This window comes from Mercenaria mercenaria, chromosome 6, assembly GCF_021730395.1.
Source record: "Mercenaria mercenaria strain notata chromosome 6, MADL_Memer_1, whole genome shotgun sequence".
NCBI classification, from domain to species: Eukaryota; Metazoa; Mollusca; class Bivalvia; order Venerida; family Veneridae; genus Mercenaria; species Mercenaria mercenaria.
The window spans coordinates 47,225,949-47,251,859 of record NC_069366.1 but is presented as its reverse complement, the minus strand read 5'-3'; the positions used below and the strand labels follow the sequence as shown (position 1 = coordinate 47,251,859).

Sequence of the window (25,911 nt, the reverse complement as noted above, 5' to 3'; positions counted from 1 at the left end):
CAGTAACCAGTGTCGGTGTTTATTTATTTATTATGTTTATCAGAATATAGTTAGTGCGTAGATGCTCATAGGACTATGAACTCTTTTAACCATAGCGTGCCTTTCTTGTAAGAATGATGTAGTTGTTCGGCTTTCTAACAGGGCCTAGTTGTTCGAAACTTTAACGGGCGTTTAGTTTAGTTTAGTTTATACTAATTTGTTTAAGCTCGATTGTGATGAAAGCTACAAGCTTATTGTAACCACTCTCGAGTCCGTTTTCTGGAAAAAAACCAGTACTGGTGCCATATGAGAAGTCATGGTCGTGACCCCAATGATGCTCGAACCCACGTCCCCTGCAGTAGGCTGTTAAACTAACCGCCGGTTAAATTTCTATTCGGGGCCTCCGTGGCCGAGTGGTTAAAGTCGCTGACTTCAAATCACTCGCCCCTCATCGGTGTTGGTTCGAGCCTCATTCGGGCGTTGAATTCTTCATGTGAGGAAGCAATCCAGTTGACTTGCGGAACGTCGGTGGTTCTGCTCAGGTGCCCGCTCGTGATGAAATAGTGCACGGAAGGGCACCTGGGGTCTTCCTCCACCAATAAAGCTGGAAAGTCGCCATATGACCTATATCATGTGTCGGTGCGACGTTAAATCCCCAAAAAAACCTTTCTATTCAAGATACTGGTCTTGGTGGGTGGGAAACACTAGTATGATGTTTTAATTTTACTGTAAAGATGATTTAGTGTTTATAATACTTAACAAGTTCATATGTTTTTTCTAAGTTTTCTAAACTGTCGAAATATACTAAAAAAGTTAATCGACCTTAAGCTTATTCGCCTGTTAAAGTTTCGAACCACTGGATCCAGTTGTTTGCAAATGTAAAGATCATGCTGACATGTCTATTTCATGATAAGTGAACATAAAAAGTTACAACTGTTGGAAACGTTTCAGTGAATGTGTAAATTACGTATTTACTCAGTTTGTTTTTCACTATAAATGTGGAGTTTCTTCTGATACAATTTCATTTTTATATGTTTAGTTATTCAAGTCTTGTATTTCAGTCATGCGAACCCTTTTTACTGATATCCAATATCTTAATTGGTGTCATTTTTACGATATTAATATTTAAACGTTGTCAACTGAATTTACCTCCAAGTCAATCTTATTTTTTATCCCATTGATAATTGGTGAGAATATTGCAAGGTCATTTAACTCCGGCGTTAGCCTGTATTGGACACGAAATTCACGCGTATTTTTTTATTTTGCCCAAGTTTCCCCCCGATATTTAGACCACGATAATCCGTAAATAGCCAATCGCAAAGCAGACTTGTACCCGTCTATATTTCATATACAACGGTAGCGTTGTATATATATCGGGGGAAACTTGGGCAAAAAACGCGTGAATTTCGTGTCAGTTTACCATCTAACAATACAGGCTAACGCCGGAGTTAAATGACCTTGCAATATTCTTACCAGTTATCAATGGGATAAAAAATAAGATTGACTTGGAGGTAAATTCAGTTGATAACGTCTAAATATTAATATCGTAAAAATGACCCCATGTTATTGGATATCAATAAAAGGGTTCACATGACTGAAATACAATACTGGAATAACTATACCTATAATAATAAAAATCAAATTGAATTACAAGAAACTCCATATTTGTAGTGTAGAACCAACTGGGTAAATACGTAATTTACACATTCACTGAAACGTTTTCAGACAGTTGTAACTTTTTATGTTCACTTGTTATAAGATAGATATGTAAGCACGATCCTTACATTTGCAAATAACTCGATCCAGTTGTTTGAAACTTAAACAGGCGATTCAGCTAACGGTCGATTAACTTTATTAGTATATTTCGACAGTTTAGAAAACTTAGAAAAACAAATGGATATAAACACTAAATAATTTTTACAGTAAAATTAAAACATTGTATTAGTGTTTCCCACCCACCAAGACTAGTATCTTGAATAGACATTTAACAGGCGGTTAGTTTAACAGCTTAATGCAGGGGTCGTGGGTTTGAGCATCATTGGGGCCACGACCATGACTTCTCATATGGCACCAGTACTGATTTTCCCAGGAAATGGACTCGAGAGTGGTTACAATAAACTTAAAGCTTTCATCACAATCGAGCTTAACAAATTAGTATATTAAACTAAACTAAACTAAACTAAACTAAACTAAAGTAACAGCCCTTTAAAGTTTTGAACAACTGGGCCCTGTTAGAAAGTAGCACAACTACATCATTCTTACAAGAAAGGCACGATATAGTAAAAGTGTTCGTAGTACTACGAGCATCTACACACTAACTATATCGTGATAAACAAAATGAATAAATAAACACCGACACTGGTTCCTGTTTTTATAAGAACAAAAAAAATGAATATAACCATAATTATTTTGTCACTTTATACCGATTGTTGAAAAGTGATTTCTAATAGAATCTGATAATTTGTACGTGATTATGTATATTACCAGTAAACACTAGTTCATACTTAAAATACGAGATTACTTCAAACAACAGTATTTTTTTATCCAACATGTTTACCTCCGATTTGCTGTCAGTTTCGGAACCTGGCTATCTTCTTGAATCAACGTATCTACCATCGTGTTTTGCCAACATGCAAACTCCTCACAAAAAGTAATTGTTCAGCAGTTCAATTTTGAGTATTTTTGAGAAATCCATATTTAACTGTTTAGCAGTTGCGATTGCAAATGACTCAAAGTGTTAATGAACGTCAAATTTTAGTAAATCCGGTATTTGAGTAAAACTGAATTTATACAAAATATCCTGCATTCTTTCATATGCCCTGCACAAATAAGCGCTAACGGTACAAAGATAATATCACTCTTATAAAAACACGTTTATCCTAATTTCTATAGAACGCGTGGGACAGTTTTCAATAATTGCAGTTTTTATGTCACGTGGTCTAAGTCGGATAGACAACTCGTGCCGTTGTCTACGGGATATATACAACTCGCTTTGCTCGTTGTATATATCTATACAACGCTACTGTTGTACTAATAAGTAATAGTTATTGTTCGAGGAATAGGTCTGCATTGTGTTTATAGACCTGTGAGGGATTTGTGAACCGAGCGAGCGTAGCGAGCGAGCTTTTCAAATCTCCTCACAGGTCTATAAACACAATGCAGACCTATTCCGAGAATGATAACTGACTTACCTACATGCTTCTTTGTTTTACATAGTCCAGATTGCTTTCGGATTTGAAGAATGTTTGATAGAAATAGTTTGAAGAAAGAACAAGACAATATGTGTCACAATTTATATTGATATAACATACTGCCCAACGTGCTACGAACCTGTAAAATCATCTGTCAGCAATTAGGACATGACATTTTGTATTGCATGAAAAATCCGTGCACACTTAGGAAATACTAATCCCCAACGATAACAAGGTTCCCGCCGAAACGCGAGGACGATTCTATTTCATGATAACCGATGAAATACCAACCCATAATGCTTACACATTACCTTCTAAGTAAATATTAGTATTTTTTTCATCTTAAATATACTATGATTACATGGAAACATAGCTCAGTCGGGTAAAACGCAGATAACAATTGAACATGAAGAAATCATTTTGTGGGTTCGAATCTTCGTGAGTTTTTTTTTCAATTTTTGTCTTTTTGTGTTTTTTTTTCTTTTCGTTTTCATTTTTACTTCCGTATTTTTGTTTCTTTCTTTGATGGTTTGTATTAATAAACTTTGATAATGTGACAAATGACCTCAATACAATCGACACTGTTAATTTTCCAAAACAAGTAACTAATAATTGCTTTGCAATATAGCTCCAAGATAATTTCATGATGGTTTATCTTTGAACACCTCTGGACTTATTGGACTCAACTGCCACATTATCAAAGTTTATTAGTATCTGTATGTATGCCTTTATATAACACAACAGTATGTTTATTATTTGCATGGCTTAAATGCATGCATTTAGTCAACATCATCTTTAATATAATGCAAAACTTTTCTGATCTGCCATATCGGCTTAAGATACTTCTCTGTTGTGTTGACACATAGTTTATGAAGCAATCTACATGTTTATAGAAATAAAAATTTAATGTCGATGCTGAGTTTCGAACCCACACGGCAAAAGATCTGTTTAACATGGACTGTATGCTTTACCACTGAGCTAATTTCCAATTGGTACAAAATCTAGAAATATTTAGATTGTAACATGTTAGAAAAAATGTTGAATTCCCTATGTTCCATTTTAATCTATTTATAGTCATGTTTGTAAATATCAAGTTATCGTTGGGGCATAGTAGTCTCTCTCTGAGAACATTAATGTGTGTCTAGTCAATCAGTCAGAATTTGATGCGAATTATATTTTATGTTGTTGTTTTTTTTCATAATTATTTTAAAAAATAAGTTTATTAGCTCTTTAATTTGACACTTTAATATACATTGTCGTATAAAAAGTACTGATCTAGATTTATCATTACATTATCTCAGGAAATGCGTAACATAATATACCAAGATTTAGCATACGTCTAAAAGACCCAACCAAATGTGCTAAAAAACTGAGCTGACAGCATCGAGAAGATATAAAAAGTGTAACGCTGCGCGTGTTACGTAAAGTTTCTGTGGGGAATATTTTTTTTTAGCTCAAAGTCAGTTTTTTATTATTTATTTGTTTCAAGTCCGCTTAAATTGAGGGAATTAGCAAAATCCAGATTCTGTTTTTTCTTTTATTCAGATTTCAACAACAATATATGGATGTCCACATAATAACAATAATTTCTATAAACACAATTGAATTAATTAAAAAACTTTGTAATTATCTAGTCGGATATCTCGACATGAAACACAGAAGTATATGTCCTTCTTATTTCGTAGGTAAAATTCTTCTGTCCGTCGTTATCATTGACTTTTTATGATTTTCATGACAACAATAAAATTAACCAATGATATTGCAGGAAACATACATGTCCCCTAGCAACAAATCTCGCATACCGCGATATCTAGTGAGATTTCATGTGATTTCACACGACCAGGGACCTCTGTCCTTGCGTGTCAAAAGATTATTATCTCATAAACAGATATTAAGAGTATATAAAAAAATTCATTAAGTCTATTAAGGGGACGCATATTGCTACATTCACAGTTCATACAGAAATGCGGAAGGGGTGCATATTCAAGAAATCAATGGTGGGAAAATAAAAAAACATATTCTTAAACTGATATAATACTGATGGACACCTGTAATATTCAGTATTTTGTGGATAAGGATGTGGTACTATGAATGTAATAGGAAAACAGAGGTCTTTGTGAAAGTACATTCAACACAAAATATTAAGCTTTTGTGTAAGGAAAAAACAGGTTTTTTACAATAACAGTGTTCCAAATAATGTTGAAGGGATGAGATTTTCTTTCTAACACACCAGGTTTGCTTAAACATGTAAAAATTTAACGCCACGTCAGTTCATTTCGGGATGGACGCCATATTTCTCATTGATAAAAAATGTAAACAAACAAATCAGAGTGGGATTAGCATTGCAAGTGCATAACATGACATTCTACACAATGAATACCTTAGAACAGATATCTAAGATGCTACACAGGTCAGGCGGGTTAAATGCATAATGTCGATCACTTGAAATTCATCTTGAAAAGGTGGTTAATTTTAGTTTATTTACATGGTTTTTAATTTTCCCACGACCTCTCGGCGATTCACTGCAAATGTATTACTGCGCCGGACGAAAGGTAACTCTAATAAACAACGGGAGACAACTTAGGTGTCAGCACGTGTACGATTTTTAAAAAAAACATGTCGTTGATTATAATTTCTCATCAAATAATGAATCCTATTCAAATATTCGTCTTTAATATTATAAAATTATTAATTTCTGTGGACATTTGTCAAAAAATATTACTTACAGTGGACTACTTTGCGCATAAAACTGGTTTCCGATTCAGTTGTGCGGCACTTCCGTTATACTTTTTGACAACAATAACAAAACACAAAATGAGTCAATAAAGTCACTTATAAACCGACTGCTACTTAAATCAGTGTAAGTAAAATTGTTGTTACAACATTATACATGTTCGTTACGTTATGAGATAAAGTTAATCTTGAACTGCATAATCCATTAATTACGTTTAGATGATATTGCATTTACAACTTATTTGACACCGTTTTTTTACGTGAATGACAGCATTCTCGTGCAACTCGTGCAAACAGAGTTATGAAAAGTATGGTGGAGAATTCAAGGACAAATTATAAATGACATTAAAGTGAGGACAACTGTATATTCGTCCAGTTTTGATCATTGACATTCCTGCTGTGTATTAGTAACTTTTGTGAACAAGATTAGAATGTTACTTTTGCACATATACACATTGATCATTGGACCTCTCAACCAAATTTCATACCTTATTTTAGGGATTTTTAAGACAATACATTTTCAAAAGTTTGTTGAATGTGTTTTGATATTTAAGTGCATTGCAGTTCATGAATACCAAGTTAAAAATTAATAATGGCATCATTTCTAGGCCTTTATTGTAAGCCACTAGACTTCTGTAACGATAAATGTTTAATGTATTAAGGGGAATATACTCTTTTAGTTTTGGAATGTGGCATTCCTTGACCACCGTATCTTTTCTTATGCACTACTTTGTAAACAAACTAAATAATGTGTTTTAGCTCACATATGCTAAGTGAAAAGCAAGACAGTGAATTTATTTCACATTCTTTCTTAAAATTAGAATCTGTAGGACATTGATAAATGTTTGGACAAGGTGAAGCACTATTATTTTCGCACCAAAATGTCTTAATTGTTGACTTTGAATGTACACAAGAAGTCTTATGTAATTCAACAATAACTTTCTTGTTTCAGTTTTTCTCATTTTTATTTTAGTGAGCAATCCTTTGTGTACTTATAACAGTTGAAACAGTATTCATTTCATTTACCAAAACCTTGTACTTTTTTGCAGGTAAATTTTATAATACCCCACCCACTTTTTTCTAATTTCAAAGTATGCGTCCCCTTAACAGACGTATAATAGCAATTAGTTTGACACTGCAATATTTTATCAATCTAGTAAGAAATAAAACATTTCTGATATAATGACAGCGTGTATTTTTTTAAAGATTATTCACAAAATCCGAGTTTTTACATAGATCTATACCATTTTTAAACATTTTTAAAACAAATTTTATGAAAGTTTTTAACACTAATGTCACAGCTTCAGTTTGCTTGACAATGAAAGTAATGAGTACAACTAATTAAGATGTTTGTAGTTAGAGGCCTTCGTTTTGATGGACATGGCAACGATTTGAATAAACACTATATAGTTTAATGTCGTTTTGTTTCTCCACACCTGATTCACGTGTAGAAGTTGTCATATACTTGTGGATGTCAATACAAGTACAGAATCAATGAAACCTTGTACAGTGCAAAATATCTAATAATATTTAAAGGCATAAAAATGTCAAATATTAGTTCGATATGAATTAAAGACATTTAGCAAATTTAGAACTTTTTTCAGAAAACAAGAAATGTGCTTTAACCAGTTTCCCATCAATTTCCACTACCTAAAAACTGCCTTTAAAACTGTTTAAACTGTCAGTCCAATTTCAGACACGCTCGGAATGTCTGTTCCATGTTAATTGTACAGAAAATCGTCACAATTTTCATTAGCAGACTATTAATTAACTTGGATTAAGCCTGTTTCATGAAGCATTCTCTGACGGAAGAGTATACTCGTTTTAACTTTCTGACAAATATCCAGTTGTTCGAAACTTTAACAATTGATTAAGCTAACAGTCAATTAACTTTTAAAGTAATATTTCGACATTTTAGAAAACTTATGGCTTAAGGGTTTTGAACACTAAAACGTGTTTACAGAAAAATTAAAACATCTTACTAGTGTTTCCCATCAAAACTAGTATTTTGACTCAAAAATTAACAGGCGATTAGTTTAACAGTCTGTTAAGGTTTCGAACAACTGGGCCCAGACCTGCTCAGAATTGAATGTTAAAATTTTACAGTAACGTCATGTTTAGATTAATTTTCAAGAAATGTAAAACTCGTCGACATTTTTTTCACTTAAAACGTACTTTTTGAAGCCAATTGATACTATATTAATTTTACGGAGTCAATCGCGCGTTCACCTTAAATGTCATGCACGGACTTCTCATGATTCTACTGCATTGTTTCGGTCGCTTACGCATAACTTTAAATTTAATCTCTGACAAGTGCATAAGTGTGTCGACAATTTGGCTCAGTGGTTAGATCGTTGGACTTGCATGGAAGAGACTCGGGTTCTATTCCCACTTCAGGTACTTGAGATTTTTGTGAAGACAGTAGAAATAGGAGAGGTCTGGAAATTCTCATAGACCTCATAAGCGGTCTATAAGGTATTTATAGACCTCATCGGAACAAAGAAGCCGGTAGGTAAACTTTGATAATGTGGCAGTTGAGTCCAAAGAGTCCGGGGCTGTTCAAATATAATCCGTCATTTATTGCAAAACAATTATTGGAAAATAAACGGTGTCGATTGTATTGAGGTCAACTGTCACATCAAAGTTTATTAGTATATGAAATATAGACGGGTACAAGTCTGCTTTGCGATTGGCTATTTACGGATTATCGTGGTCTAAAAATGTTGAGAGAATATGTTAAAGTTTTTTTTCCATAAAATCTTACTAAGTGTCAAAATGTTTACGCAAATCAACATATAAATATCTAAACTCAATAAAATGGTAACATACACGTAGGGCTGTATTTTGTTTCATTTTTATTCTTCTATTCGTGTTTGCAAATTAGAAAAATAGTATTCTAATTATGAAAGTTATCTACAAAAAATCTACAAAAGAAAGATGTGATTTGAATATGATGTTGATAATGAGTCGGAGACTGTCCGTCTATGTATCAAATTAAATATTTTCTCTGATCGAGTCTATATCGATTTAACAGCATTCATTTTAGCGCCTACAACCTGTTAAAAACGGAGTCGGATGATAAGAGAATGATTTATTCATTCGTATTAATGCCATGTCTGTCTATTTGTTGTATTTCAGGTGTCTGTTATACTTCCTGGTAGAAAATAAATAAGGTTAAAGCAAAATAAAACTTGATTTTTATCTGCATTGATTTTTAAAAATCACGCGATTTGTACTGTTGAGACAAAGAGCGGAAGTGTATCATGTTACAAAGAAAGGCAACTCATAACAAATTAGATGTTTCTTATCCGGCAATGTAAAAGCTGTTTGCAGCCTTATAGTGATTGTTAGATTGAAAAGACCTTAAAATCGTCCGACCCCCGATCGCGTCCGCGTCCGACTTAAGATCATATTACCCTAATTCATTTTTAAACTTAATATAGTAACTAGATTAAGTACGTTACATGTACTGCAGGTTTATTTGATCGTACATAGGCAATACAAATATTAACATGTTTCAAAACATATATTTACCAATTAAATATCACTGCACAAAGAGAAAATATCAATTTACATATTTGAGATGAAAATTAACTCCATTATGTTTTCACGCTAAATACAAAGCTAGTACTACATTCGAATATAGAAACCGGACTATATTGTCAGTATTGATTATTCCCAATGCAAATCAAAAATACCTTATAAAATTTGCTTTAAGATCTCTCAGATGTTATGAAATCATATCTCCTCCTATTTTAACTCTAAAGGATGTAAGATATTACAGGATCAAAGAAGTACGTACGGTTCATTAAGCGTCAACAGGAAATCTGTCAAAAAGAGAATTTCGTTGTTAGGTTAAAAATGCATAAAAATGCTAAGTACTAGTTCCAGTACTAACTGAAATAAATTTATTGTGTATTGTTCCCATTTTATATAACAGTGAAATATCATTTGTATTTTATTGAATATTCAAATGAAGACATTGCAAACTTGTTTAAAATTTATATTGGCCTACCTCAAATAGATAAAGATTGTGCGCATGTCAGTAACTATAGTGAGATGAATCACTACATGGAGAGGTAAACATTTAGATAAACTTTTAATTGATTTAACAGCATGACACTATTTTACAATTTTATTTTAATATGTACTCAGATGCATGAGTTATTCTTTCTCTTCTGGTATATTAAACTTTATAAGCTGATCATGATTAATGTATTAAACAATTTCTTTTACCTGTCAAAACATTAACATGAACACCAGAAACATGTTTTGACAGGTCCATTAGATAGTACAATACATTTCGGTTTGTATCATAAATATATGGTGAATGCTTAAAACTTCAGAAATGCAGAACAAGAAACGATTTTAACAATTAAGTCTTTACACTGAACTTGTTTAACCAAATATAGATTCGTGAAATTGCGACTAATAAATGACTTTTTAAGCGCTTATTTCGCCCTACTTTCGTTTTCATCTTCTACAATGTTTCTTCATTTAAGCTGAATTTATGATGTACTCATACACAAACTTACGTACATGTATACTGAAAATCAACATAAAATCAAAATCTGTAAATAATCAGAACTTTTAAAGTTTTGTTTAATGTTTAGAATTCATCGAAAACGAAAGTTGGATAACAGAAAATAAAATATCTGCGAAATGACTCATCAAGAAGAGTTGGAGAAAAAGAAATACAGGAACTGGGTGAGAGGTGGACTGGCGTATAAATATCTTAAAGAAGGTATAAAAGGATTTGCTGATGATGTGGTTGAAGAAGAACACAGGAGAATTAATCAGGATGTCATATCCGGACGCAGCTGTAACCAATGCAGTATTAGAGACCTGCGACCACTGCATACTTGTAAGAAGGATCATGCAGGCAGAAACAAATGTCCATGGGGCCAAAACAGCTGTAACTGTCTGTATAGAAAGAAACTTGGATGTCCTGCTAAAGTATGCGACCTTATTATGGAAGAAATTCTGGAAAATCACGCATCGACACCGCCTTCACCAAACTGGAAAAATACAGATCTACAGAAATGGTGTTCAGCTCCATGGGAGATCGCAAAATGTTTCATCAATGCACCAGGATATTCTGACAAGTCTACGGCAGACGATATTGACATTTCAGGGTTACTTCATGTTTTCATCAACAATATCAGCTACAAAACACACTTGTCTGACAACATAAACAGGGGCGATATATTTCAAAAGGTTCGTATCGTGAATTCATTTTTCTTTTTAATGGATACAAGTACTTGTGTGAATGAGGGCTGTTGAAATTATCAAAGCTTTGACTATAGTTTCTTGCGTTCTGTTCTCCCGATGCATGCTTTTTACCATGTCATTGATGTCAAATCTTAAATGTGACTATATCCTTAGTTTCAAAGCTTAATGACTTTTGGCCTATAGCCCGATAATAACTTTAGTTTTACAGCATAGTCATGACTTTAATTACTTGATTACTTAAATCATGATTTTGGTGTTATAGTTACATAATAACTTTAGTTCCACAGTCTGATCGTAAGTATAGTATCATATCTTGAACCTGATTAGTCTGTCGTCTCATCAGGATTGTAGTTTCACAACCTGATCAAGACTAGATTCACAGCCTAATTATGAGTTAGTGACACATTCTGATAAAAGATTTAGTGTAACAGCCTAAACAAGTCTTTATGCCTCATAGTCGGTTCGTAGCCTTATCATGTCTCACGCCTCATAGTCCGTTCATAGCCTGGTCGTGTATAAACCTCATAGTCAGTTCATGACCTGATCATGGTTTAAGCCTCATAGTTCGTTGTTCATACCCTGATCGTGTCTTAAGCCTCATAGTCGGTTCGTAGCCTGATCGTGTCTTAAGTGTCATAGTCCGTTCATAGCCTGATCGTGTCTGAAGTGTCATAGTCCGTTCATAGTCTGATCGTGTCTTAAGACTCAAAGTCCGATCGTAGCCTGGTCATGACTAATCCTCATAATCCGTTCATAGTCTGATCGTGTCTTAAGCCTCATAGTCCGATCGTGTCTTAAGCCGCATAGTCCGTCCATAGCCTGATCGTGTCTAAAGCCTCATAGTCCGTTCATAGTCTGATTGTGTTTTAAGCCTCATAGACGTTTCATACATTGATCGTGTCCTAAGCCTCCTAGTCCGTTCATAGCCTGGTCGTGTCTTAATTACTCATAGTCCGTTCATAGTCTGATCATGTCTTAAGTCTCATGGTCGGTTCATAACCTGATCGTGTCTTAAGCCTCATAGACGGTTTGCAGCCTGATTTCGTGTCTTAAGCCTCATACTCGGTTCATAACCTGATCGTGTCTAAAGCCTCGTAGTAGGTTCGTAGCCTGATCGTGTCTTAGGTGTCTTTGTCCGTTCATATTTTGAACATGTCTTTAGCCTCATACTCGGTTTCATAACATGATCGTGTCTTAAGCCTCATAGTCGGTTCATAGCCTGATCGTGTCTTAAGTGTCATAGTCCGTTTATAGCATGATCGTGTCTTAAGCGTCATAGTCAGTTCATAGCCTGATCATGTCTTCAGCCTCATAGTCCGTGCATATTCTAGTCGTGTCTTTAACCGTAATTTTCACACATATGAATTCGTCACATGTGTAAAAATAATACATATGAATATGTAACACATTTGTGAAAAAAAAAGTTCTGTACCTATACCACACTCAAAGCAGAAACGTATACTTTAAAAAAAGTAGGAAAACATATGTAGAATATTGTTCATACGAAAATTTCACACATTCCAAACAAAAGTTTATGCCACTTAGACAGATCGGGGTGGGAGCATATTGTGCTATGCTTAGTAGAGCTTCATTTTTCACACGATGACAGGACATACTAGTATTCAGTAGAGTAGATAACCCATGCAGAATTTTGGGTAGTTGGATCAAAGGTCAAGGTCACAGGAGATAAAATATCTTATTCTTCAGCACTCAATATCTTGATAATCCTTTGACACTGATACTTCTGTCCGTCACATTTCGTATCTTGTCAATTACTTCATGATTCATGGATCATGACAATGTGTAGGTGCAAGACCCAGGTCCATAGCATAAGGTCAAGAGCACAGTGCACTTTGAACTTTATTGTTTATCACCATATAAGAATAGTGATGTTGTTGTTGGTGTCTGGGACATTACTTTGCCATGCATAGTGGGATTAGAATTTGACCTGGCAAAAATGTTAACAATAAGACGTGCGGTCCACTTACAGCCCAATACTTTGCGGAAGAGTTGCCGGTAAAATTTTGCTAGTTTTGAGAACCTTTCGGGATCATTAATCAATAAAATATTGAAGAGTTGCCGAATCGTTGCCGATAGAATGCTGAAATGTTAAAATTTTAAAACTTTTAACATTTGGATGCCGAAGTTTTTTCGATACTGTCTTGGCCTCGAAGTGCCAGAAAGGTTTCCAGAAGGACACTCCAGGCTTCCAGAACATCGCAAATACATCCCGATTTTGCGAATTCCGCCTTCGGGAACTCTTTCGTGGCTTAGTGGACGACATGTCTAACATGAAAACGTGTTGCGTGTAATGCCCAGGTCCATGGTCAATGGGAAAGGTCATGGCGCACTTTGAACTTTGTTTAAGTATGGTGATCGGCCTGTGACTTTGTTATTCATGATGGGATTTTAAAATGACTTAAGCATTCATCATATTACACCACGATGTGTCGTATTAAAAAACTGTACATATACCTTGAAGGTCTAGGTCACAGTGCATATTTAGACATTTTCTTAAATGTAGTGTATTGATGGTACTGTTTGTGTTGACTCGTGCCTTTTGAGCGAAAATAATAGGCTTTTAGTCCCTTTCTAGTTCAATGTTCACCTTTTCAGAACAACACGCAGAACTCACGTTTCAAGGACGCCGACTCAAGGTCAAGGTCACAGTACAAGGTCATAGGATTTTGTGCCTTCTCCAAAAGTCCCATACCAGTTAAAGGATTTTCTTCAAACTTTGGTCAAATGCTCAAATCATCAAATCGACATGTTCCAACGACATGTTCCATGTTCTAGCCACACTGATACAAGGTCAAGGTCACCATTGAAGGAAGCATTGGAATTTCGTTTCCGTTCCGTATGTCCTAGCCAACTGAAGATTTTTCATGAAACTTGGCTCAGATTATTACCTCATTGTGACAACATGCGGAACCCTTAGTAAAATCAGACCATGGAACCTGACATTAACAACAGTAAATTTCCCGGTGATAATATTAGCCGGAGGGACATTGTACTGCATGGCAATACTCCATTCACTTGTGTATGACTATGTAAATGGTCACTATCACAGGAATCACTCAATACGTAAAGAGTTTTTTGTAACAGAGATTTCATACTTCACCGGATGAATAGATGTACAAGTATTTTAAGGTACACTAGACTTAAGGTCAAGGACACAAGGTAATGGCGGTAAAATCTAGGTCAAATTTCACCTAAGATTCGTTGATGAGTACATGTATCTTTAAATTTTACGGTATGATTTTAGTGGTTTATTTATTCAAAGGTCAAACTCTACATGCTACAGATAATTACATACCCAATGTTTGTGCGTGTGTGGTAGGGGTGGGGATGTGGTTAAGGCGTCACTTTCATAAACACATCTTGTACTACTCAAACAGCTATAGTGAAAAAGAGCGGCCCCAGCAAGAGACGACTGGAATTCGTTAAATTTCTCACACATGTATGACTTATTTGTGAAAATTTCGTTGGTACTAAGAGGTGGTTAACAAATGCGGCTCGAAAATTTCACAATACCTAATTGTGACATATTCGTACGTATTTGTCACGCAATGTGTGAGGCATTCGTACGAAATGTTCACATGTGTGACGAATTCGTTTGTGTGAAAATCACGGTTCAACATAGCCTGATCAAGACTTCCATTTTAAAGCCCGATCCTGTCGTGTATATTCCTGCCTGATCATGGTTTGTAACCGCGACTGTTCCTTTCGATTTATAAATAACATAACGTTGCCATTTCATTTATTAGCAATAATAATTTAACTAGCTATCCACTATTGTCCGCTTTGTTGTATCTTGTTTGTGACAAGACCATAATGACGTTTTGTTTCTTCAGATTCTACAAAGAAGAAATGAATTATTTCATTCACCGACCATGGAAATGGAAGACACCAAGTTGAATGCATGTATAGATGAAATCATTGCAATTCTGGAGGATGAAAAAGAGCTGAAAGCAAGACATGATGCTCAATCAACAGTCGTAAAACTTAAACAGGTAAGGTGTTTGAAACTATTGTATTACATGATTTTATGACAAAAAGAAAATGATAATCTTAGACCTGTTTACAGTTGTATCACTTACATTTAAAACCAATCTGGAATTTTCATTTTAAGCAGCCGGACTTATAGTGATTGTTCGAATTGTTGCATATAATCTCAGACGTATCCAATTTATAAGCTTCACATTCAGTTGGTCGGTTATTGCAGCTATTTCTTCACAACCTTTAAAACATCCGTAATAACCAATATAAGTCTTCTGTCAGTTGAAGCAAGAGAACTTTATCATCACCACACACAATGAGGTCGATGTTTGCAGAGAAGCTCTAACATCCATTACCAACGAAGCAGAAGAACTGAAACAAACGATTCAAGATGCCAAAGACGACATTGCTAAGAAACAAGCAGAAGCTACTGAAGTAGTAGGTGATGAGGCAAAAAAGGTTCTGCGAGACGTTTTGGGAGAATCAGACAATCAGAATGAGACACTATATGAAAGAGTTGGACGGCTTGAACAGGTAACTGCTTTTACTGTATGTAATATATGTTCTATACGGAATATGTTCAATACATGCCATTAATTAATTCCATTAGTTTTATTACCACAAATGCACTACGTTACAATTAAGCGGTTTACTTCTAGAAATCGCCACGTTGTCATTTTATTTCAGCGGGTTACAATACTGGAGGTTAAAGTAGACAAACTGGAAACAATACGTCAAAATCACCAGAAACAGTTACACTACGTAGAAGGAAAAAGAGGTAATTATGTAAACTACATGTAGGGAAAGGTTTCAGTTTTTTGACAAATGTTTAATATTACCTATTTCCGTTCCATGTTTGCTTATGAATATGAACTAGAAGCCATGCAGAGGCGCACCGTATCCAGCTAATATTTATACTATCATATATCATTTGCAGAAAGCTATGATATTAGTTTATTTTTCGACAATCGGTCACAGTTTGCTCTGTAAAAAGTCGAAAATTCTCTTTCTTTGTTGAAATGATTTATAGGCTGAGCTACTTTTGCTGCCCCCGAAGATGGGCATATTAGAATCACACTGTCCGTCCGTGCGTGCGTGAGTCCGTGCGTCCGGTTAATTCTTGTCCGGGCTGTAACTCTTCCATCCATAAAGGGATTTTGAAATCACATGGCATAAATGTTCACCATATCGAGACGACGTGTCATGTGCAAAACCCAAACCCCTGGCTCCAAGGTCAAGGTCACACATAGAGGTCAAAGGTTATCATGGTCTGTTTTATGTCCGTGCGTACGGTTAATTATTGTCCGTGCTGTAACTCTTCCATCCATAAAGGGATTTTGAAATCACATGGCATAAATGTTCACCATATCGGGACGACGTGTCATGCGCAGAACCCAAACCCCAGGCTCCCAGGTCAAGGTCACACTGAGAAGTCAAAAGATTTTCTTGTTCATAACTATGCTATTTATGAGTGGATTTGAAAATAATTTGAAACAAATGTTAACCATATTGAGAATATGTGTCACGCTTATGACCCGGGCCTCTTAGGTCAAGGTCAAGGTCATGAAATGATGTGTGATTTTTTTACGCATACAGCTGTAGCATTCTTGGGCACGCTTCGGAGGCATTTGTCACCAATTGTGACAGCTCTTGTTGATTCTCTTATTCTTATGAGTAGTAATCGGAGGATCGTCTAGTTAGATACTTATTCCCGATTAGCGGGAACTGTTTTCGTCCCGTACGTGGCTTGCAAGTGTGCTTGTAACCTATTTAAACAATTTTTTTTCATTTATAGAACCATATAACTCAAAATCTGGAGAGTGAAATTCTTTTTAATGTCGAAACTTTAATTAGCTAGATCTAATGACCTATTCCCGATTCACCTGTTCGCCGGCAAAACTTACTTGTTACCAGTTCAAACTTATTTTTCATTAATATTACCTAGTAAGATTTGGCTCAAAATCTCATCTCATGCAAAACAGCACTGCTTTCAAAACTGCCGCTAGATACGATCACGTAATTGCAAGTCTAACTTGCAAAGATACTTTCAAATTCAAGTAATTTTATGTGTTATCATAAGAACCATGCAGATGGAAATATCCGGCTCGAAGGTAACAGTTTAGGCGGTAACAAGGCTCTGCCGAGTTACCATGAAATCAGTTACCCGAGAGACAGATATTCCGTATGTACCAACTTCCAGAAATAGATAATTTTTCTTGGATACAGTATTATTCAAATACAGTGCAACCTCTGTAGAGCAACACCCTTTCGGAGATACAGATATTGACTGTTTTGTAGAGGTTGTTGTTCTGGAGAGGTAACTTTGAAAGTATAGTTCAGTTTAGGGAAATTTTGATGATGTTGTTATAGAGAGGTTTTTGCTGAAGAGAGGGCCGATCTTGAGAGGTTGTACTGTAATAGAAGAATTCTATCCATCACGAAAAACGTTTTTCTCATATACGCGTATTTAAACGTAGCACAGAAAAAGTACGTAAAATAACGTCATTGCAGCTAGAACTAAATTCTCAACAGTGATAACCCCCCAAAGCGCTTACGTCGTGAGAGTCACGTGACCAGGAAAACATTATATTTTCATTTTATCAACCACCGTAACATTAAATCTTTGACACATAATCAAACCAATTTTAGTACTAGTAATTAAAAATCTAAATATCAGTTATGAGTAAAATGATTGATCAAAATATATTGACAATATGTTTGTGATGGCAGTGCATGGTCTCTTTCTTGTAAGGGGAGACCACTGCTCGGACGTGCAGACAACGTCAGTTCTGTTTTAGTATCACTGTGTCGTAACGTTATTTATTTATAGTATAATAACTTTTTTAAAGCGCAATTTTAATTTTTTTATTATGCCCCCCTTTGAAAAAGGAGGGGTATATTGTTTTGCAGATGTCGGTCGGTCGGTCGGTCGGTCGGTCGGTCGTAATGTAGACCTATCCGTTTCCGGATGATAACTCAAGAACGCTTGGGCCTAGGATCATGAAAGTTGATAGGGAGGTTGGTCATCACCAGTAGATGACCCCTATTGATTTTGAGGTCTGTATGTCAAAGGTCAAGGTCACAGTGACCCTGAATAGTAAAACGGTTTCCGGATGATAACTCAAGAACGCTTGGGCCTAGGATCATGAAAGTTGATAGGGAGGTTGGTCATGACCAGCAGATGACCCCTATTGATTTTGAGGTCAGTATGTTAAAGGTCAAGGTCACAGTGACCCTGAACAGTAAAACAGTTTCCGGATGATCACTCAAGAACGCTTAGGCCTAGGATCACGAAAGTTGATAGGGAGGTTGGTCATGACCAGCAGGTGACCCCTATTGATTTTGAGGTCAGTATGTCAAAGGTCAAGGTCACAGTGACCAGGAACAGTAAAATGGTTTCCAGGCAATAACTCAAGAACGCTTGGGCCTAGTGTCAGGAAAATTGATAGTTAGGTTGGCCATGACCAGCAGATGACCCCTATTGATTTTGAGGTCAGTATGTTAAAGGTCAAGGTCACAGTGACCCTGAACAGTAAAACAGTTTCCGGATGATAACTCAAGAACGCTTAGGCCTAGGATCACGAAAGTTGATAGGGAGGTTGGTCATGACCAGCTGGTGACCCCTATTGATTTTGAGATCATTAGGTCAAAGGTCAAGGTCACATTGGCCAGGAACAGTTAAATGGTTTCTGATCTTCTTGTCCAAAACCATAGGGCCTAGGGCTTTGATATTTGGTATGTAGCAAAATCTAGTGGTCCTCTACCAAGATTGTACAGATTATTTCCCTGGGGTCAAATATGGCCCCACCCCTAGGGTCACATGGTTTATATAGCCTTATATAGGAAAAAACTTTGAAAAACCTCTTGTCCAAAACCACAGGGCCTAGGGCTTTGATATTTTGTATATGACATCATCTAGAGATCCTCTACTAAGATTATTCAAATTATTCCCCAAGGGTCAAATATGGCTCCGCCCTGTGGGTCACATGGTTTACATATACTTATTTACAGTGTGCATATAATTTCTGTTCCTTGTGCAATTACTAAATGCATCAAGGGGGGCATTTCGTGTTCGACGAGCTCTTGTTTTATATCTTATTCTAAACAAAATGGTATACACGAATCTACTTGATAAATGTAGTTCGTTATAACGGACGTTCCAACATCCGGAACTCCCGTCCGATTTGATCCGTTCTCCTGCATCTACTTTTCGAATATGTTTGAAAAGTACCGCCTCAAATGTTTCCACTTACCCGAATTTACCCCAAGGCAATGCTAAAAGCCTGAACGAGTATTCCGATATTTAATCTGGATGGAGACATAGCAGAATGCATGTTATGTCAAGGACAGCTGGATCCCGGCCGAAGTACTGTACTTATGCCGCCGTCTGCACTATACAATACATGCCAGGAAACGTAATTTGCACAGGTCTAACGTTACGTCTGGTACTGTTGTTTACGTCAGTTTTGAAAAAAATTAAGTTCTGGAACGGTTCAATGAAGACTGCCCTCTTTCCAGCATTGAACCGACTTCGAACTTGAATTATAATTGAATTTCGAGGCGTCATAAATAGAAGATCGAGAAGGAGCGTATATCGAGCTGACATTGCATTTCGAACACGATCAGAGATCGAAATGCAAGTTAAAAGAACACCAAATTGTAATAAAATCTTTAACCTTTTCTTGGATTGAATCTATTCATGAGAGCTGGGAGATTGAAAGTATTGTTTTTACCCATGACCAGCAATTTGTAGGGTGCGCAATGGATCTTGAGCTCTGTTCTGTCACCCATACTAGTTACCAGTTCAAACTTAGAGACTGTGTACCAAGTACTGAGGCAAAGTTACAGTTAGTTACAACAGAAGTCTTGTTTTTTTTTTTCAAGATAGTGTTATCCCCGCCGGAGACAAAGGGTACAGATTCAACGTGGTCCGTCTGGTTGTTCGTCCGTGTGTGCGTGCGTCCGTCCGCCCGTATGTCCGAAATTGAAAATGTTTAGTATTCAAAAAGCAGTTTAGTAAGAATCATCAAACCTCAAATAATTATTAATTAGCACATGACCTTTGCTTACATGTATAATCATTCCCATTGATTCAGTGAAAGCAGAGTTTTCTTCTTGATTTGATTTGACTGTCCTGTTGATGGATCATGAAATTTATCACAATTGGCGGTGGTGCATGCCTATCTTCCAGCAACTCTCTTTTGTAACTACATAGTTATTGCCCTTTAATATTTTTTAAATTCATTTAAGAAAACAAAGTAACCCATTGATAGATCTTCATGCAACTTAATACAAACATAGATCAATATATGGCAAAGGTTTTCACTATTTTAAAAGATAGGAACCAACAAACCATGACACGGTCCAAATTTGGTACATAACATGTATTTATCTAGAAATTAAACATCTTTCAAAATATAGTCCACTCATTCACAAAATACCCTATTCGATGGGGATATAGACTCACCGAAGTTGTTGTTAATTAATAGTTAAGCTACAAGTTTGAGTTATATGGTATTGGGAACAGGTTAACTGTACTTTGTGTACTTATATAAAAAGAGGCTAAATTCTAGTTCTTTAGACATCAGTTTAGTCAGTGTCTGTAATGAAACTAATAAATATCTATCACACGCAAGTTTTGCAGATTCGTAAAAAAAATCGGTCTTCTTACCCCCAACAACCACCCTTGGGAACTCCACATGTAGAGCACAATACGTTAAACTGACAAAATCGTTAGTTAGAGAATCAGACGAACTCTCAGTACCGATTTGAAAAGCAGTGAATGTCTGCAGCCGTTTGTGCCCCCCCCCCCCCCCCCCCACCATCTTATATGACGGACTTGTCATTTACTTGCTCATTAGGGAGAGCGTAGACGTACGGATCGCTTGTTCGTAAATTCGATCCCCGGGCGAGGCGTATGTTGTCCGTGACGATTGAGAAAAGTCATTATGTCTGAAATTATTTATCCTCCACCCCTAATTCAAGTGGAGAAGTTGGTAGTTACTTACGGAGAACAGGTTAGTACTGGTAAACTTTTCCAATCACGCACAGTTAAACTACATCTTAGCATTCGGTCAATATGCTACATGTATTACAATTCACATTCCGACCGGAAAGCACAACAGAACGGAGTTTTTAGGAGTATTTATATAAACTAGAAATCAAACAATTCACACTAGCGTGAATAGAATTATCACTATTCAGAGACTTTATTTGACACAGTGTTACGATCTTAACTTGTGTGTGACGAGTCTGACGACAAATCCGCATGACATCAATTTTATGGAATTTCGGAGAATAAACTTGATTATGTTTTACAACCGTTTGCCACTGGAGTAGATCGGATATGTTACAGTCGGGGTAAAATATAACAGCCAAGCACATTTTATAAATCAAGGCCTTCAAATATGGAAGCCCTGGAGGGACAATTGATTTCCGTACTTCCCACTTCTGACTTGTAACTTTTGCACTTCTCACTTCCAACTTCTTGACTTCCTACTTCTAACTTCTGCACTTCTGACTTCTAACTTCCACACTTCCGACTTCCAACTTCCTGACTTTCGACATCTGATTTCCAACTTCCACGCTTCTTACTTCCGACTTCTTACTTCCTTCTTCTTACTTCTGCACTTCTAACTTCCGCACTTCTGACTTCCAACTTCCTTACTTCTTACTTCCGACTTCCAACTTCCACACTTCTTACACCCGACTTCCAAAGAGGGAAAGTTGGAAGTCAGAAGTGCGGAAGTTGGAAGTCGGAAGTCAGGAAGTTAGAAGTCAGAAGTGTGGAAGTTAGAAGTCAGAAGTGCAGAAGTTAGAAGAGGGAAGTAAGAGGTCAAGAAGTTGGAAGTAAGCAGTGTGGAGATTGGAAATCATAAGTCGAAATCCGGAAGTTAGAAGTCAGAAGTGCGGAAGTTAGAAGAGGGAAGTAAGAAGTCAAGAAGTCGGAAGTAAGAAATGTGGAAGTTGGAAATCAAAAGTCGAAAGTCAGGAAGTTGGAAGTAAGAAGTGCGGAAGTTAGAAGTCAGAAGTACGGAAGTTAGAAGTAAGAAGTCAAAAAGTCGGAAGTAAGAAGTGTGGAAGTTGGAAATCAGAAGTCGAAAGTCAGGAAGTTAGAAGTCAAGAAGTCGGAAGTAAGAAGTGTGGAAGTTGGAAATCAGAAGTCGAAAGTCAGGAAGTTGGAAGTCAGAAGTGTGGAAGTTAGAAGTCAGAAGTGCGGAAGTTAGAAGTAGGAAGTCAAGAAGTTGGAAGTGAGAAGTGCAAAAGTTAGAAGTCAGAAGTGGGAAGTACGGAAATCAATTGTCCCTCCAGGGCTTCCATATTCAAATGGTTTGCCGCCTGATTTATCACAATTCAGGGAAGGTTCACATAATGCATATCTTGTTTGATACATGTTTATATAGCAATTGTTTTGGTAGAATCTGCGATAAACAACTGTTGACGCGCTGACCGGCAAGAGAGCATTATGACGTCAACTTTAACATCAAAATCACTTGAACAAAATATGTTTGACTATAAGTCCTTGGCCATGCAAGTTCGATAACTAGTCAAATCGGCCTAGGCACTTCGGAATTATGGCCCTTTAATTACCCCAAATCGGTTTTTTTATTCTTGTCCGCGCTCTAAGTCGAACATTTCTCATCCGATCTTTACCAAACTTGAACCAAATGTTTTTGATCATAACTCCTCGACCAAGTTCATTGAGTTACCCAAAATCAGCCTTTTTAGTCTTCAAAGGTATATTTATAGTGAGTAAACAGTTTATAAAGACTGACTTACTATTTAGATGATTAGGTAGTTATTGGAGATTTTTCTCAAAAGCAGCTCTAGATTATTTCAAGTAGCTTTGTTCAAAGATTTAAACACTTGTTTAGCTGACGCAGTTTTTGAAACGCACTAGTGTCATCATCCCGCCTTATTCATCCGTTACTTAAAGTCGAGAAATAGAATATATAAACAGAAGCATGTGACGTTAAGAAGTCAGAGATTGTCTGAAAAATAGTTTTAATTAACTATAGATCATTGTATGATATTATAAACTTTAAAAATGTTGTGATTCTTTTCCAGCGCTTCAGAATGGCTTGGTGAAATTATATCAGCAGCATTATGTAAAAACATCTATTTCACCTCTAAAATCCCGAGAGAACGACATCAGCATAAACGAAGTTTATGTTTCACCACAAATGGCAGTAGAAGGACAAACAAAGTCCAATGATGGCCAAGACAGAAAAGTAGAAATGCGCACGCCACAGAGAAAATATATACATGGATATCGTGAAATATTTCAAACAAATGGACAAAAACATAAAGCAATTTATATAGTTGGCGATGTTGGAACTGGGAAAAGTTCTTTCTGTAAAATGTTGATTCAAAACTGGTGCGCTGCTTTTGCAAATAATTCAGTCAATATTGTTTCTGGCAGTAAGCGTGGCAGTTCTACTGAGATTGATACCGGAGGTACTTGCGAAGATATACACGAGTCACATACACGTGACGAGTTGACGTCTGAATATTCATGGTCGTCTGCGTCAGATGCAAGTGACAGCGAATGGTCGTCAGTGTCTATGTCAGAATCTGAACTAGATAGTGACTCTCTATACGATACTGATCAGCCTTCAAATACAGACGATGGAAATATCAATGAGTTTAGAAATTTTGATTTTCTTTTCTTCGTGCCCTTGCAGAAAATGCCAGGACTAAGCGATATAACTGAAATGATCAAAGCGATAGTTACAGACGCCGGTCTTGCGTCAAATGACGTGATAGACGGAATACTTGAGCGAGAATCGGAACGTTGTCTTATCGTTGCAGACGGATTGGATGAATGGACTCTTCCAAAACATAAATATCGTTTATCACATGTCAGTTATGGTTTGCCAAAAAGAGACGGAGCAAAACATGCAACGGTCATTACACTTTCTCGACCGTCAGCTAAAGGAATTCTCAACATGAAGTCTTCGGAATGTGATACAAAAGTGGAATTATTAGGAATTAAAATCGGATCAGTCAAATGTTTCATTGAAAAATACCTGTCAAAGTCTAACAATAAAGGTATATCTTCAAGGGCATTCATGAAGAAAGTCAAATCGGCGAAACTTAAACATCTAGAGAAAACCCCTCTGCTTTTGCAACAATTAGTATGGTTGTACTGCAACGAAAATGAATTTGGAAAATCTATCAGTGATACATACAGTCATATTATTAATATCATGCTTGGCTGGACAGAGAACAAAGAAGAGGAAGAAGACGTGGAAGAAGATGAAATTGGCGATACAAATGAGGATAAAGACGAGAAGCTCCCTGTAATGTTACATAAATTTGACAGATGTGAGGCAAATAAAAGATATCTCCTTCCATTAGCTAGAGTTGCATTTGAAGTCATGACTTCAGAAACGGGGTCAAACACATTCGGCCGAAAACAACTGCGAAAGAGAGGTGTGTCAAATAATTGTATAAATACACTCATAAAGTTTGGAATTCTGGTAGAAGAGAATTGCTTTGATCCGACAAAAGAGAACACTAGGTTAGCATTCATCCACATATCCTATCTTGAGTTTTTCGCCGCTGTACATGTATCCGGTCAATATAACAAAGATCAGTGTTCAATACATCAAGATACTGTTTTGGAAGAACTATTTCGAAATTGTAAATCAGCTGCCGACATATTACAGTTATCTAATGTTCTTAAAATGATATGTGGAATATCTCCATACTTAATATCAGAACTGTCAAAAATGATTTCAGATATTGTATCTAGGGATGAAAATATGATAGCATATAGAAACACTCTGAGAGAGTATTGGTGGCACCCACGAGTCCAAGAAATTAAACAGATTCAGCATCTTATGTTCAACTGTCTATCCGAGGGAGATTCGGATGATCAATCGATGTTCAGTCTTTGTGATGTTATCATAGACAGGTATACAAAGATGTCCTTTCTACAAAGAATAATACCAGAGAATGTGTTATCTGTTAATGCTGCTGGTATCTCAGATGAAGAAGTACGGAGATGGATTGTACAACTGAAACAACTTCAGTATCTGTACATTCAGTTTAGTGATTTACCCCATAGTGTGCTGGTATTGTTATGCTCATTTATACAAGAAACACCTCTAAGATTTCTTTCATGGTTCTTTGTAAATTGCACACAGTGTGATTGTGAAGGTCATACGATTGATTTTTCTAAAAATGATCAGCTTCAGATACTTCAACTTGTAAACTGTGGCCGAGTGATGATTCCTGACATTAACACTAAACATCTTGAAATATTACATTTGGGTTCATCCAGGACATTAGATATTATTCTTCTGTTAAATGCAAGCAGTCTGATGGAACTTCGATTTGGATCTTTGCCGCTTTCTAGATTTACATACAACAAACAAGTGGATTCTGTGGTTCATACCTTACATAAGTTACGGAAACTCAGATTACGGGATGTAGATGTTGATACCAATGCTCTCACTGTTACATCCGAGATGAGAAACATTGAACACATTGTACTACTTGACATCGAAATGAGCCGGGAAACATGGCGTACATTCGTTGATAGTCTCCTCACTCTTCAACAATCAGTATCTGTATCTATATCGTTTCGTTATCCACCTTTTGAAATAGACTATAAAAACTATGTAAGACAGAATAAAATGTTTGAAGTGATAAAAGATCACAGGGTGGGTTTAGAATTTAGGACAAAAAAATAATTGTAACTAGCTCAGCATTTTCATACCTGAAAATACTGAGAACTGAAAGTGAAAACGTTACATTATTTCTGGCAGAA

The 25,911-nt window shown here is 36.2% G+C and overlaps 1 protein-coding gene across 1 annotated transcript; it reads left to right on the top strand.

Moving 5' to 3' along the window:
- Positions 1-10,484: 10,484 nt before the first annotated feature.
- Positions 10,485-25,911, top strand: LOC123548988 (uncharacterized). Its single transcript, XM_053545770.1, has 5 exons — positions 10,485-11,120; positions 14,990-15,148; positions 15,417-15,668; positions 15,822-15,912; positions 23,202-25,911. Exons 1-5 carry the CDS (start codon positions 10,566-10,568, stop codon positions 25,832-25,834), a joined length of 3,690 nt encoding a protein of 1,229 aa, XP_053401745.1. The 5' UTR covers positions 10,485-10,565; the 3' UTR covers positions 25,835-25,911.